The 16,536-nt window shown below is 42.9% G+C and overlaps 1 protein-coding gene across 1 annotated transcript; it reads left to right on the top strand.

Annotated features, from left to right (window-relative positions):
- The first annotated feature begins 3,149 nt into the window (after positions 1 to 3,149).
- LOC147309677 (kelch-like protein 10) lies at positions 3,150 to 10,039 on the top strand. The gene is made up of 5 exons (XM_086269575.1): positions 3,150 to 3,440; positions 5,079 to 5,562; positions 6,545 to 7,159; positions 8,075 to 8,224; positions 9,624 to 10,039. The coding sequence occupies exons 1-5, from the start codon at positions 3,289 to 3,291 to the stop codon at positions 9,984 to 9,986; spliced, it is 1,764 nt and encodes a 587-aa protein (XP_086125701.1). The 5' UTR covers positions 3,150 to 3,288; the 3' UTR covers positions 9,987 to 10,039.
- Positions 10,040 to 16,536: the final 6,497 nt, after the last annotated feature.

Raw genomic sequence — 16,536 nt, 5'->3', positions numbered from 1 at the left:
AGCCTGTGGGACTCCGGAGGCAGCCGACAGGTATCGACAGGCCAAGCGGAATGCGGCTCGGGCAGTGGCTGAAGCAAAAACTCGGGTGTGGGAGGAGTTCGGAGAGGCCATGGAAAAAGACTTTCGGACTGCCTCGAAGAGATTCTGGCAAACCGTCAGGCGTCTCAGGAGGGGAAAGCGGTGCTCTACCTGCACTGTGTATAGTGCTGGCGGAGCGCTGTTGACGTCGACTGAGAAAATTGTCGGGCGGTGGAAGGAATACTTCGAGGACCTCCTTAATCCCACTGACACGTCTTCCGGGGAGGAAGCAGAGTCTGGGGATGAGGGGTGTGACCCACCAATTTCCGGGGGCGAGGTCACTGAGGCAGTTAAACAACTCCTTGGTGGCAGAGCCCCTGGTGTCGATGAGGTCCGCCCCGAGTTCCTGAAGGCTCTGGACGTTGTAGGGCTGTCTTGGTTGACACGTCTCTGCAATGTTGCGTGGAGATCAGGGGCAGTACCTGTGGACTGGCAGACCGGGGTGGTGGTCCCCATCTTCAAGAAGGGGGACCGGAGGGTGTGTTCCAACTACAGGGGGATCACACTCCTCAGCCTCCCCGGGAAAGTCTATGCCAGGGTGCTGGAGAGGAGGGTTCGTCCGCTAGTCGAACCTCGGATACAGGAGGAACAATGCGGTTTTCGTCCTGGTCGCGGAACACTGGACCAGCTCTTTGTCCTCTCGAGGATACTTGAGGGTGCATGGGAGTTTGCCCAACCAGTCTACATGTGTTTTGTGGACCTGGAGAAGGCATTCGACCGTGTCCCTCGGGGCGTCCTGTGGGAGGTGTTGCGCGAGTATGGGGTGTCTGGTCCATTGCTACGGGCCATTCAATCCCTATACAACCGTTGCAAGAGCTTGGTTCGCATTGCCGGCAATAAGTCGGACTCGTTCCCGGTGGGTGATGGGCTCCGCCAGGGCTGCCCTTTGTCTCCGGTTCTGTTCATAATTTTTATGGACAGGATTTCTAGGCGCAGCCAAGTGGCGGAGGGCTTTCGCTTTGGTGGCCTCAGAATCTCATCTCTGATTTTTGCGGATGATGTGGTTCTGTTGGCTTCATCGGGTGAGGGCCTCCAGCTCGCACTGGAGCGGTTCGCAGCCGAGTGTAACGCAGCGGGAATGAGGATCAGCACCTCCAAATCTGAGGCCATGGTTCTCAGCCGGAAAAGGGTGGAGTGCCCACTCCGGGTCGGGGATGAGTTCCTGCCCCAAGTGGAGGAGTTCAAGTATCTCGGGGTCTTGTTCGCGAGTGATGGGAGAAGGGAGCTGGAGATCGACAGACGGATTGGGGCTGCGGCTGCAGTAATGCGGACACTGCACCGGTCAGTCGTGGTGAAGAGGGAGCTGAGTGTAAAAGCGAAGCTCTCAATTTACCGGTCGATCTACGTCCCTACCCTCACCTATGGCCACGAGCTGTGGGTAGTGACCGAAAGAACGAGATCGCGGATACAAGCGGCGGAAATGAGCTTCCTCCGAAGGGTGGCTGGCCTCTCCCTTAGAGATAGGGTGAGAAGTTCGGCCATCCGGGAGGGGCTTAGAGTAGAGCAGCTGCTGCTCCACATCGAAAGGAGCCAGCTGAGGTGGTTCGGGCATCTGGCAAGGATGCCCCCTGGGCGCCTCCTGGGCGAGGTGTTCCAGGCATGTCCCACCGGGAGGAGGCCCCGGGGCAGACCCAGGACACGCTGGAGAGATTATATCTCTCGGCTGGCCTGGGAACGCCTTGGTATTCCCCCGGACAAGCTGGAGGAGGTGGCTGGGGAGAGGGAGGTCTGGACCTCTTTGCTTAGGCTGCTACCCCCGCGACCCGACCTCGGATAAGCGGATGAAGATGGATGGATGGATGGTATTCCAAGTGTTACAGAAGCTATTTTGCATGGCTTTTGAAGATGAAAAAGCTTTTGAGAGAATGGTAAAAAGGAAAATGCGAAAATGTAGTTAGAGGGGGAAGATTAACACTTACCGAGTGATATGCACATAGGGCACGCGAAGGCAGTTGTTGTTGATCCCTGGTTTCGTGGCTGTTGCGAGCTCGCAAGCAGTCTGAGCGGCGCCAGTTGTTGATATGTCTGAAGTCAGAGGTCTTCTGGGAGCTCGACGGCAGTCTTAACCTCAGCGGGAGATCATAAAATCAGACCTGGAGCCGATTGGCTAACCGGGGTGCGAAGGGAGCTGTGCGATTTGTTATGTGATTGGCAGGGGGCGAAGTGAGGGGGAGTTGGTCTCTGGCGGAAAATTTTCAAACGATGTAAGCAGCGCATTTAGGAGCAGAGCGGGGAACGAACAAGGAGGAAAAAATTGTGCTCTGCTCTGGAAGGGTCGGCGATTAAGAGCGAGGTAGAACTTAGACTGTGCGTTGAATTTTAGAGGTTGCTAGTAAGAGGGAAGTTTTTGAAGAAAAAAGACTAAGGAGTTTTCCCCCTGTTTTGGATTATAAGGCTTTTGGGAATAGAGGGTAGCTAACAAGTTATTCTAGGGTTTTTGGGGAAATCGCGGAGGAGTTTTTAAGGAGTTTTCCCTGCTTATGTTTCTAAGGATTAGGTTAAGGGGGCTGCGGGGATCGCGAGAGTTTTTTTCTGAGTATGAGTTTTATTCTAAATCTACAAATGCATATAAATCGAAATAAAGTTTTGCCCCAAGGCATGCAGCCTGTATTTCCGGCCATACTGAACGTTACAAAAGCACAAGTTTAACTAAACAATTTTAATATGGTTTAAGAGATTTTTAAACACATAAGCACGGAGCCCGAGAGAGCACGGTCCGGAGACCTGTGATTCAATCAAAAACCAAAATACTTCACCCGGTATCTTTGTACTAGTTTGTCTGCATAGCTTGTCTCCTGTAGCCTTTGGTGACAAAGGAGGAGAGCCTTCGACCTCCGCTGTTCCTCATGGAGAGGTTAACGTTGAATATGAGCTAAATATGATATTGTAGTCCATTCGTAAGAGTGTTTTGAAGTGCTTATTTTACTATTTGAACTCTGTGAGGCAAACATACAAATGCTATCTGTGAGGCTCATATGCAATTTCTTAAATCCAAATCAAATCAAAACAAAGCTTTTATGCAATGAAAAGGTTCATTAAAACAATGTAAATATACATTTCAAAACAATTCTATGGGGCAACTGTTGCCAAGTCATGATGATGTCATAGGCTCCGTTCCCCAAATTCCACAGTTAGGTTTGATTTTGTGATCTGAACACTTCAAGACAAACTTCAGACAAAAAACTAAGAAAAACAGTCACAAAACTCAAGATGAGTGAAGAAGTCCAGCCGCCATACAAGTCGAGCTCAGTGTATAATGAACTCCGTTCGGAGGGGCAATTTTGTGATGCAATCATCAAAGTGGAGGATGTTGAATTTCCGGTCCACAGGGTCATCCTGTGTAACCGTACGCCGTACTTCAGGTGAGTTGCTTACCTGATAATGTGAAGGACAGTTGACTGGTTTATACCTGTGAAAAATGTAATTCATGTACTTAGTCTGTGAAACAGTGCCAACAAAAAGGAACGGGTTGAATCATAAAACTTTTGTGATAGAAAGACTTTGTCACGGTCAACTGACAGATACACCCAAAACATAATGCAAACATTTGCAGATTTCATCTTTACCTTCACAGAGCTCCAGATTCCACTTCAGTAAATGTGCCATTTAAAAAGCACTGTGAATCACTTGGTGATTGTGTGAAGTCTAATTGAAGTGTTTTATTAAGTTATATTAATATCTTCCCCACTGTTTGATACAGTAAGACACACCAGACTTCCTGATACTAAAAATGTTGAATTTTGTTATACAGTTATACACTGAGCAAAAGTTTTGAGTTGCCTCTCATTTTTTTATATTTTGCTTTGAAACAGATGATTTTTTAAAAGTCCACTTGAGCAATAGTTCTCAACGTGTTTTTTTGAAGACTTGTAAAGGTTTCGTTTGGACATTTTTCACCCTTTTTAGTCCAGTGCTTGTACCCGAGGAATGGTTTTGTTTTTGTTCATTTGTTTATTTGTTTGTTAAGCCATTTAACGCTGATATATGAATCATTCAAGCATAAAAAGGACACTAAAACTCAAAGGATGAACCATTATTGTTTCTACACATAACGCATACTTAGGGTGAAGAATCAATTTTAAAGACAAATGGTAAATGGTCTGCATTTGTATAGCGCTTTACTCAGTCCCTAAGGACCCCAAAGCGCTTTACACTACATTCAGTCATTCACCTATTCACACACACATTCACACACTGGCAATGGCAAGCTACGTTGTAGCCACAGCTGCCCGGGGCACACTGACAGAGGCAAAACAAGGAGTAGCACGTATTAAAAAAAAGTAATGTTCTACAGCAAATGAACAGTATCTGAAAGTCATGTCCTTAAGAAAAAAGAAAGAATGCAGCAAATTCATGACACAAGACCATTTAATCCATCTACTTATCATGAAACCTCATCAGAAATGGTTTCATGGTTCATGTAAAACCTGTTAAAACCAATAAATAAATGTTAAGGAAAAAAAAGAAAAGAAATGGTTGTGGAAGGGAAACAGAGACTGTAATTAAGCAACATGCACTGGAACTTCCATAAGGAAAGGAAACAGACTGAGGTATGCCAAATTATGCAATAACTAGACTAAAGATCAGGGCAAACTGGCCTTATGGAGTTGATTTCAATATTTGTCACAGAGGTACAACAGTGAGTGTCTAGAGTTAACTTTAAAACACGGTGGAGGCTCTGTCGTGGTGTGGGACTGCATTGTGTTTGGCAAAAGCTTCATAAACATGGTGCCAATGTAATAAAGACATTGAAAACCCAACAATCAAGCGCACTAAACATGTACAAACTCTGTTTTGGAGTTATATACTCTATGGCAATATGGACTAGACATTACAAGACTATCACAGTAATCACATAGTAACACATGTAATTAGGAAATCATTTCCATTCCTGTCAACAGATTTTATATATTTATCTTACTTGTGCATGACATAGTTTATTATCTTGTTGCCTCCACACCGTTTAATATTCTCTACTCTGTCTCCATCTCTACCCTCAGGGCTCTTTTCATCCGCTGGAGCAACCCAGACAAACAGGTCTTCAACATACCTGGCTTGTCTCCTGAGATGATGGAACTCATCATTAACTTTGCATACACCGGCTCAGTTTCCATAACGGAGGAAAATGTAGTGGAACTTCTCATGGCAGCTGATCAACTCAATGCAATGGACATTGTGAAACTCTGCTCTGACTTCCTCGGGGAGCAACTGTGCCCAGAGAACTGCGTTGGCATTTGGCAGTTCACAAAAGTATGCTTATCACCCGAACTACGCGCCAAGGCCTACCACTACATCATCAATAACTTTAAGCAGGTTGTTCTTGAGGAGGAGTTCCTGCAGCTAACTGTGGAGGAACTTGCTGACATCCTTGATAGAGACGACCTCAATGTGCAGTTGGAGACCACTGTGTATGAAGCGCTTACAAAGTGGATTAGCCATGTACCTGCAGAACGGAAACAACACCTCACCGCTCTGTTGCCCAAGGTCTATAAACTTTCATTACTACATTTAGTTTGGACTTAAATCTTCAGCATTTAAGTCATAGATTGAGTCGTTCCATCTGGGTGTAAGGATGCTTTAATATCTCAAGATGTTGCTCTTTTCAGCTGTAGCCAAACCACATTTAAGAAATTCTCTTCAAGAGCATTAAAACCGTATCAGATCTCTACACACATACTATAGAATAAATTATATTTATTAAGTATAGTTGCTAGGGCTATGACTAAAAACTGTCCCTGCTGACGAAAAGGCTAATGGTGTCTGACTTTGGTCGCTCTCTTGCTATCAATAAGAAAATTAAACAACATTAGGAGCATTATCCTAAAGAAGCTTGAGTTTACTAAAACTGATGTAGTTGAAATTCAGTGTTTTTTCTATTCTCTAAGTCAGGGGTGCTCACACTTTTTCCGCATGTGAGCTACTTATAAAATGACCAAGTCAAAATGATCTACCCACTACAAAAATCCAAAACATATACTTATTTATAAATATATTGAGGATTCTTTATATCTACAATGTATATACATGCATAACCGCAATATCCAATATTTCACAACACAATTAACTATGTAAATCTTTTGTCATTACCTGAGTTTACTCTGATGACTTGCACTGAATTGAATCAGCCTGGGATGCATAGTCCGGACAGTAGCTGCTGACGGCCAGGTTTAAGAGAAAAAACCGAGAGCTAAAAATTGGAGTTAACTCGCTGACTAGCTTGTCAGTTTTACTACACTTCGCGCCACTGTTTGCGCATGCGCAGCGACCTAAGCGTCAGAAAAAATCTGATGTCATCTGACTGGCTTCCCTGTATCAATCAAGTGACGGGATGGATGATAGGCTGGCATCTATTTTTTTAATGCCATGCGATCTACCAATACTACCTTTGCGATCGACTGGTCGATCGCGATCGACGTATTGAGCACCCCTGCTCTAAGTCATATTCTCTTCTGTCATCTCTCTGTAGGTCCGACTGGGATTGATGACGTCAGACTACCTAAAGGACAATGTGCTGTCTAGTGAGCTGGTGGGGGCCAATTCTGAGTGCCTGTCCATGATAAGTAATGCCATCTTAGACATACATGGTCTAGGAAGCAGACCCTTCATGTCTGGCTTGTGTCACCCTCTTGTTCGTCCCCGCCTGCCTCATTCCATCCTGCTGGCCATTGGGGGGTGGAGTGGTGGTAATCCAACTAACGGCATCGAGGCCTACGATTGCAGGGCTAACCGCTGGGTCAACGTAACGAACAACCTCGAGTTTCCTCGTGCTTATCATGGAGCCGCCTTCCTCAACGGGTACGTCTACTTCATTGGTGGCTTTGACAGGGTGGAGCATTTCACCAGCGTCTGTAGGTTTGACCTGACCACTCGCTCCTGTAAGGAGGTGGGGCCCATGCACTCCTGCCGCTGCTATGTGAGTGTGACTGTGTTGAATGGGTTCATCTATGCCCTGGGAGGCTTCGACGGGCATGTACAACTCAGCAGTGCAGAGCGCTATCAACCTGAAATCAACCAGTGGAGTCTTATTGCACCGATGCACGAACAGAGGAGCGACGCCAGCTGCACAACACTTAACAACCGGGTGGGTGAAGTAAAAGAGTAGCAGAGAAATAGAGTAGGGTCTCAGGCACACAGGCCTAGAGACCTGTCAGCAACCTTTGGTAACAACCAGTTGCTAGGGAAAAATGTGTACTCCTCAGCTGGTTAGGCAGTGATTGTATGAAAGACTCTACAGATTTCTACAGCAAATAGTTTGTGAGTATTTGCAGACAAGTCAGAGTACTCCATGCAAACCTCAACAGTCTGCTTACGACCAAAGGAAACACAAGGAGGCTTGTGGTGCAACACCTTCCTGGTTACAATTTCACGGTAGTGACAGCCATCAACCTCCAGCAACCACTTGCCAACCAGTCAGGGAATACACATTTTTACAGTGAAGCGAGGCGCAAGATAGGTCACAAACTGGTTTCTGTGTTCATGTTTTCAAATTTAAAAGTATAGTTTAAAAAGTTGAAAAATATACTAATATATATCTATTTTGTTTCTAACTGATCACAAGTGCATCTTTGCATTTATGTACAGTACTTTAGTTGAGTTGACTTGTCAACTAAAATATAACAGATATTACAAAAATAGTAAAACACATCATTATTTTATTATATTAAGATCCCAGATTACAATTATTTATCTGCATTCCTGAACAGAAAAATTAGCCTTATTGATTGAATGTTATGTTTGATTCATTTCTGGCTTTCTGACTGAAAGAAGTCCCACATACTCAGGTAAAAGTTGGGTGCATAAACATGTTTTTATGACAGGTAATTGTAAAACACACACATTTGTTATTACACATTTGTTTTGTTCAGTTGGACACTTGGGTACTGAGTATCGGTCTTACTTCACAAATGATGTGGAAACATTTCACTTACAGGTAACATTGTTTCCAACTGAAATCTAAGAAATGTAAAGATATTTAATGTCCCTTTTTTGTTTTCAGATTTACATTTGTGGTGGATTCAATGGCAACAAGTTTCTGCAGACAGCTGAATATTACAACCCAGAGAGCAACCAGTGGACGATGATCAGTCCCATGAACAGCCGCCGCAGCGGGATAGGTGTCATTGCATATGCGGATCATGTCTTTGCAGTAAGACCACAAAGTAGTGCTGACACTCACGTAACATACAAATCAAATCTGTAATGTTCTTTGATCAGCAAGGCTTAACACAGATTTGGCTGACACAGAATTTTGCTAACTTTGTTTTGTATTTATCAATGATCAGATTCCTATCCTGACCACAGGTTCAGAGAAGGCATTCTTACTCATTCTATGTATTAATTTAACCGATTAATGATGTTTCTGCCTCATTTTTCTTTTCATGTTCCCCATTACCAAAATGTTGTGTCTTTAATGATTTCACTCATGATTTCACATTTCACTCAGTACAACAGAAATACTTGTTCAAAACCAACATTGTCATCCTCATCGTTCCATAGAGGACATATGTTAGAGACAATTTCAAACTCATCCTGCAACACCTTTAGAAAAATGAGGGAATAAGCCAAGTGATTAGAACTCATCCTCTGGGGACGGTAGGCATTTTAGCTGTAAATTTTATCTTGCTATTTGCCTTAAAACCACTTATTTAGTTGTTTTGCAGCTGCACCCTTTGGTAAAAAGCAAAGATTTTAGTCTCACCTTCTGAGACACACTTCTTTCTTTATTTAGCTAGCTACCGTTTAGTATTTATTTTCTATTCAGACTAAGTCTCTATTCAAATAAAGGAAAAGTTATTATCAGCAGAATGCAGTGACCTTACCCTGGTGCTGACCTCAGGGTCTTTGATCAGGCTTTTAGGCCCCAAGGCCTGTCAGGGCTACTTTAATCTGTTATAGGAAGAAAGGACTGGAACTCAATGTTCCTTTTTGGACTAAAGGCAAAAGAGCTGTGAAGACATTTATACTGAAAACACAAATACTTTTTGTCGAGGGCTATTCATCTTTGTTGATAATAGCGTGGTGTGATAGACAACAGTGCTTTAATAGCTGTAGTTGAGGCTTGAGTGAAAAAAGGTCTCATACAGACTTCCACAACAGCTGGCTTCTACTTTATTTTACTTTCTCCTTTTAATTCAGAAGTCATTTTCACACACCACTGCACCCTGATCTTTTCTAGACATTCCCAACAAATGTGGGCCTGTGAGGATGCAAATACTGGGACGTTAATGGGCCTTTTTTAAACAACTTTTATGTGTAAACTCCATATAACAGCATGAGAATATGTCAGGTAGCTGTTCGCTTTATCCAGGTAAAACCCTAAACCAATCAGAGTATTTCCAGTAGTCAGATCACACCTAAGGTAAACAATCTCCTTGTATCTGCTACATATTAACTTTGGACAGTATTGCAACTTAATTCTTCAGTCATTTTCTGGAGTATCTGTGCAAAAACAGCTAAAGACATATAGCAGGTACATTTTCTTACAGGGGTACGGTGAAGCTGGTTACACTTACATTCAATCATTTGACCCACGTATTTACTTTTAGGTTGGTGGCTTCGATGGAAACAACTGTCTGCACACCGCTGAGGCTTACAACCCACATTCCAATACGTGGAACCTCGTGTCCTCTATGCTGACCCCCCGCAGCAACTTTGGCATTGAGGTAATTGACGATCGCCTCTTTGTCGTCGGGGGTTTCAACGGCTTCACCACCACTTCGAATGTTGAGTACTACGACGCTTTAACCAATGAGTGGTATGAGGCGTGCAACATGGAGATTTTCCGCAGCGCCTTGAGCTGCTGTGTGGTGTCCGGACTTTGCAACATGACTGAGTACACCTTTCCTCGTGACGTCCTGCCACTTGCAAATGTGCCAGAAGAAGCAATGGAGTCAGCAGACTCCACGTAACATCTTTAAAGTGCAGTGCTGCCATGTGTTAACATCTGAGACTCCAACATGAAGGACTGAAATAAATCTTTAGAGCATTAAACTGCTGGTGAACTGGACATTTTTTGTAGGTATCTCAAAAACTTTCAGTAGGAGAGTCTGCACTGTAGATACTGGGTTTTATTAAGAGAATGCAATTGCAACAATAACAAATTGAAAAGATTTTTTCATTCCCTGTAATGTATGGCTGCTGAGTAGCCACACCAGACATGCACACAGGGTGACTAGATCACAATAAGCCGCATGTCGGACTTTTCAACTCTTGCTAGGTAAACACAATAAGAATAAAGGGAAGTTTTCACTCCCCCTTGTTATTTCAGCTGCGGTTCTGTCTGGTAACAGTCTATAGGTTTGAGTAAGGATGTATCCATAGGTCTTTTTGGAGCACTAGCTGACAATTTATGAATCTTTAGCCAAATATCACACAAATATACTGTGTCGCTTCACACCATTTTTTCTCTTATGTGAAACTGAAAAATAACTCTATTTCTCAGTATATCTGTTATCTGCTTTGTGGTATTTTCCACTATATTGCGTAGAATGATATATTTGTTCATGATAAAAGCACCAACTTTATATGTACTGAGGAAAATCCAGTGTTTAGAAAGGTGGATGTCCTGCAGAGCCTGTAAAATGTGGGACATTGGTTCAAGATGTGGGAGAGGGGGGAAAGCATAAAAATGCTGTGCAGTCCCCCTTATAGAGGGACATCTGATCCCCCAACCTGCACAACATGAAGTATGAAGCAACACCGGTGTACCACAAGGCTGTGTGATGAGCCCTTTCCTCTACTCCCTCTTCACCCACGACTGCAGACCTGCTGATGGTTCCAACACCATCATTAAGTTTGCAGATGACACCACGGTGATTGGCCTCATCAGTGACAACGATGAGGCCGCCTACAGGGAGGAGGTGGATCGTCTGGCTGAGTGGTGCGACACAAACAACCTGCTGCTTAACATCGAGAAGACCAAGGAGCTCATCGTGGACTACAGGAGGAATGCTGACCCACATCCACCCATCCACATTAAGGGGACGGCTGTGGAGCGTGTGAGCAGCTTCAAGTTCCTGGGAGTCCACATCTCCGAGGATCTCACCTGGACGACCAACTGCTCCAAGCTGGTCAAGAAGGCTCACCAGCGCCTCTTCTTCTTGAGGACTCTGAGGAAGAACCACCTGTCCTCAGACATCCTGGTGAACTTCTATTGTTGCACCATCGAGAGCATCCTGACCAACTGTATAACAGTCTGGTACGGGAACTGCTCTGCCTCGGACCGGAAGGCGTTACAGAGGGTCGTGAAAACTGCCCAGCGCATCGCCAGAGCACCACTTCCTGCCATAAAAGACATCTACAGGAAGCGGTGTCTGAAAAGGGCTGGGAAAATCATCAGAGACCCCAGTCACCCATTACATGGACTCTTCACCCTCCTGCCCTCTGGGAGGCGCTACAGGAGCCTCCGGACTAAGACCACCAGGTACCGGAACAGCTTCTTCCCCACAGCTGTCAGACTCCTGAACTCTGCCTCCTGACATCTGACCCACGTTAACTCATGGACTGAACACACACACACACACACACACACACACACACACACACACACACACACACACACACACACACACACACACACACACACAATGGACAACTGTACCCTCAAACACACAATAATAACATGGACTGAACCACCACTCACAACCACTAGCACTTTATATAGCCTCTGTAGAAATTATCCACACCCTCACTTATCTTAACTGCACTACTGTATAGCTCTGTGTAAATAATCATTCTGTACATACGATAATTTTTAACCCTACAACTGTTTACAACTTGCATAGTTCCCATTTCTGTTTAGCTGTATATCTCAGATTTCTGTAAAGTTATTTCATATTCTGTATAGTTTTTCATATTTATATCCTGTTCATAGCCTGTACATAGCTTGTACTCACTACAGCCTGTACATACCTATAGTTAGAATATTCACAACATACTTCATACCATGTACATTATAACATACCATAATAGACCCATTTCTGTAATATACTTACATATCTATATTATTGCTAATATATATTGTAATATATCTATATCACTAAAGCACTTCTGGATGGATGCAAACTGCATTTCGTTGCCCTGTACCTGTGCATGTGCAATGACAATAAAGTTGAATTCTAATTCTATTCTAACACCAGTAACACAACACCTTATGGAGGTAAACGTGTAGACAGTGATGTGCAAAGCTGTTCATAGAAACATCTTCCATCCATGGTGGTGTAATCTTTATTCTGATGCTGGATTGTTCCTGCTCCTCCCCTTCATTTTATAAACACTCTAAATCAAACTCATTCCATTATAATTTTTTTCATTTTAGGATGATGTTTTCATACAATCCTCTACATCTGCATCAAACCAGGCTTGTCACATACAACCTGCTATTAGTCCTGTATATTATTTATTTTAGGACTCCCTGTGACCTCTGTGTTGGTCTATGATAACATTACACGTATTGATGCATATACTTGTGATGCTTAGAGGCACTGTAAACTTTAATAAATGGTGCATTAAAGTTTATACCAAAACTGCGATGCTAGCTCACACATTGCTCATTGCAATTCCTGTTTTCATAGCCATTGCTATGAAAAAGTAGAATGGGAGGGAGAGCCTTCAGTTTTCAGGCACCTCTTCTCTGGAACCAGCTTCCAGTTTGGATTCAGGAGACAGACACTATCTCTACTTTTAAGATTAGATTTAAAACTTTCCTTTTTGGTAAAGCACATAGTTAGGGCTGGACCAGGTGACCCTGAATCCTCCCTTAGTTATGCTGCAATAGGCATAGGCTGCTGGGGGACTCCCATGATGCATTAAGTTTTTCCTTTTCAGTCACCTTTTTCACACAGTATGTGTTAATTGGTAGTAGGCTTTCGAGCCTATACAGCTTGGAGTAAGACAACATGCATGAAGAGGATGATGTGGACAAAATACTCATTTGCCTAATAATTCTGAACTCCCTGTATTTGAAGATCCTAGATGACTTCCATCTTGAGTTATGGCATTCACAAGATTTTCAGAAAGCAGTGCATAATAAAAAGGCTGAGACCACAAGTGACCTCTTATCTTCCAATGTGTCATCTCCACCTCTCATCCTGCTGCTGTCATTACACTGTCTTAACACACACCCTGCCACACTTCCACACTCGCTGTGTTATTAACTTACATGACCTTTGAAGTAGAGACCTACCAAATCTTTGAACCATAACCCAACCTTCTATAGTACGCTTGTTTATTCTAATGAAAGCCACTAATACTGGCCACAGTGCTGTTGTTTTGGTCGTCCTTTACACAGATGTGTAGTTAATGTAATGTTTTTGTAAGGTTTTATGGTAAAACTGACATTTTCTAAGGTTTAACAAAAATGAGTAATGAGTACTGGGACGCCACGTTTTAAACACTAAATACATAAATACACACATATTCTGACTCACACACCTTATTACACTTTGGTCACAGGTAACTGGTCCAGTCATCCAGTTTATGATACATTAGCAGACAATCCAGAGGCTTAAAACTCGTTGAGAGTTTTTTTTTCTAAAACCGCATTATGAGATCACTAGCATAAGCTTTTTAAATTTGTTCTCAATTTTAATCTACTCTTCTAGCATGCCTTATGTGAAGCAACTCGCAAGAACAAACAGAAATTGATCTAAGTGAGGTTCACAAACTGTCCATTTCACTTTCGCTTGTTAACAGATCGAGAAAGGTCGAAGTTACGTGGTTACTATAAAAATGTGCCATCCAGTCTTGGAAATTTAATGACTGGGTTAACTGAGCTTGTGCAGTACAAGGATGCTAGTGAACCAGTGTTGGCCACACCCTGTCTACTACTGATATCAAGACCTTTTCACTGCATCTTTCAGCCAGATGCTTCGTGTAACAACTGAGTAGCGTAGACTATTGAACAGCTGTATATCATTTTAAAGTGTTGAGGCTTCTCCCAGATATTGCGAGTGGTTTATCTCATAAAGATTTTACAAGGCTCCACATGGCTGCTGGAAGATAACAGAGTCTTTCCAGATGATCCCAAAATCTAGGAACAAATCTGAAAACTGTGGTGGAGGTTTAAGGGAGTTGGATAAGTTGGGGAAAAAGTCATATATTGCATGCCCTTCTTGCCTTCATAAGGCAGTTCGATAGAGATGACAACAACTGGGCAAAGAGAAAGGTCTCATCAGAAATTTCTGGGATGTCTTTTCTACATTTTTCTTTAATATACAAAGAATGGGATCTGCTAGCATATTCCCAATAGAGCTGCCAGAACATAAAAGCTCAGAAGAAACCAGCACATGAGTACAAATAAAGTGAGCAGTAAAGAATCATACTGGAATTTCCAGTAGAACCAGTCAACAAGTTCACCATCAAGAAAACTACACTCTGTCCCTTGAGAGTTCTTCGTCCTCTCCTCTCCACTTCCTGTTGGTTTGACCTCAGCTGTTTCCCATGACCACATTTCTCTGGGGCGCTGTCACAGCATGCATTTTTACTATAGCATATAAATAGTCTCCCTTGCTGTATGATCTAAAGAGGCCAGGCTATTTGATAGATACTTACCGAATACCAAAGCAGCTATGGCAAACAACAAATTCAAAGGCCAGAGAAGCCAAGACAGCATTAGAGGACAATTTCCCTTTCCCCCCCAGCCACTGTCTAAAGCCTGTATTGGCTGCCTTTTATACTCCAAGGGCATCCATTTTGCCAATCACATTAGACTGACACAATCCAACCAATTGAATTAAGCTGCAAAAATAACATCAGCATCACCACCAATGCAATTCCAGCTCCTGTTACTCAGCATCGCAGCAAAGTGTTTGATTATTTTAAATGAAGGGCACTGGGCAGAGAGAAGATGCTTTCCCCTCACATAGAACAAAAGGCCAACATTCCAGGTGGCAGGTAAGGTTTCTTCACGTTTGTCTGCTGAAATGCATCCACCAATTTCAGCTTTGCACATTTTTCAAATGTCATACTCTTTATGCTACTGTGCTATTAGCTGGAAAAATGCAAAAACAACTGGGGGAATTTTAGTTTTTTTTAAAAAGGGTGGGGCCACTTATAGAAGCAATACATAGCAAGAGACATAATCATAATAATGAGGTATTAAAACAAACTTTTGCTATTATAAAAAGGAAAAGAAAACCTTATTTTTTCTATTGTTTCTATATGGTGTGCTATTTGTAAAACACCTACCCTTAGTTATGGTAATGCGTTACTGGAAGACAAACAGTTGGACCCAGGCAGCTCCCATCTTTCAGTATTTATTGTAAACTCAAACATGCAGTCATTTGCAACTGGAAATTATCACAGATGGCAGATCCAGCCATCTAACAGAACTGATTCCCCCATTTCAAATTACACACCACGCATGCATCTTTTCATTACTGATCTCAGCTGCTTGCCAGCATTGCTTTGCATCACTGCAGCTCAATGCAGGGTACATTTGCAATACTTGGGCTTTGCAGGGCTTACCTGGCATAAATGTCTGCAGCACATCAAAAACCAAGTAGAAAAACCATACATCTATAATGTGAGCACCATAATCACCAATTTACTCGCTTTGAATGTGTTCACTGAAACTTGAACTGTGCACTGAAATGCAGGCAACATTATAGTTAGTCAAAAAACTCCCCGACCTCTTCAGAGGTGTGAAAATAAATATGTGAATGATGTGGAATATCATTTTCTCCCTGTGGTCGGGTGCTCGCCTTAAGAACAAGTCTGAAGCCGCCTTCAAAACATGTTTATCTGTAGGTTACAGTAACTATAGAAGCAGAAGAAATATAACAGATGAGGAGAAGTCAATGAGTTACCATAGTAGGACAAAATCAAAAAAGCTTTCTTGTTGCTTGTTCTCCTCTTAGTCTGCAAAAATACTTTTGAGTCTCTCCCCTTTCACTTTATTTTCTTTTTGAAAAACTTCTTGTTTTCCATCTACTTCCCCTCTCTTCATTTTCTTTCATCATCTGTGTTTTCCTCATCCTCCTCACTTCATGTTTGTGCATCCTTTTCATTTCCAGCTGTCCTCCCTACCATCATCTATGCATTTCTATCCATTTGCTCTACAGTCCCGTCTCAAAGAAATAGAATTAAATCTGCTTGGCAGCTGCCAGGATTTTGTGAATGTGTATATGTGTGCCGACGCTAAACCACTGCCCAAGGGGATATGTGAATTTGACAACGTCATCAAGTTATCACACACACCTGCATATCGAGCAAGGCCAGGCTTGCAGCTAAGTAGCCACACAACAGCAAACATCTTGTTCGTACGAAACGCTGAAAGACTTTCACCGTCCTCCTGGTCCAAAGAGAGAAGTTACTATCACACTGCACCACAATACCAGCAACTTTCATTTGGTTTGGATTTTTGCCTCCAAAAGTTACATTTCATTCAAAGTTTTCATTCTCTTCTCCCAAGATGATTACAGTGTTTTATGGGATGCAAATTTACCCTGATTTATTAGA

This window comes from Aulonocara sp. 'chitande type north' Nkhata Bay, linkage group LG17, assembly GCF_057382095.1.
Source record: "Aulonocara sp. 'chitande type north' Nkhata Bay isolate Kocher_YH1m ecotype deep benthic linkage group LG17, A_spYH_male_GT1.1, whole genome shotgun sequence".
Taxonomy (NCBI): Eukaryota; Metazoa; Chordata; class Actinopteri; order Cichliformes; family Cichlidae; genus Aulonocara; species Aulonocara sp. 'chitande type north' Nkhata Bay.
The sequence above is the reverse complement of the archived record's forward strand: the minus strand, read 5'-3'. Positions and strand labels throughout refer to the sequence as shown.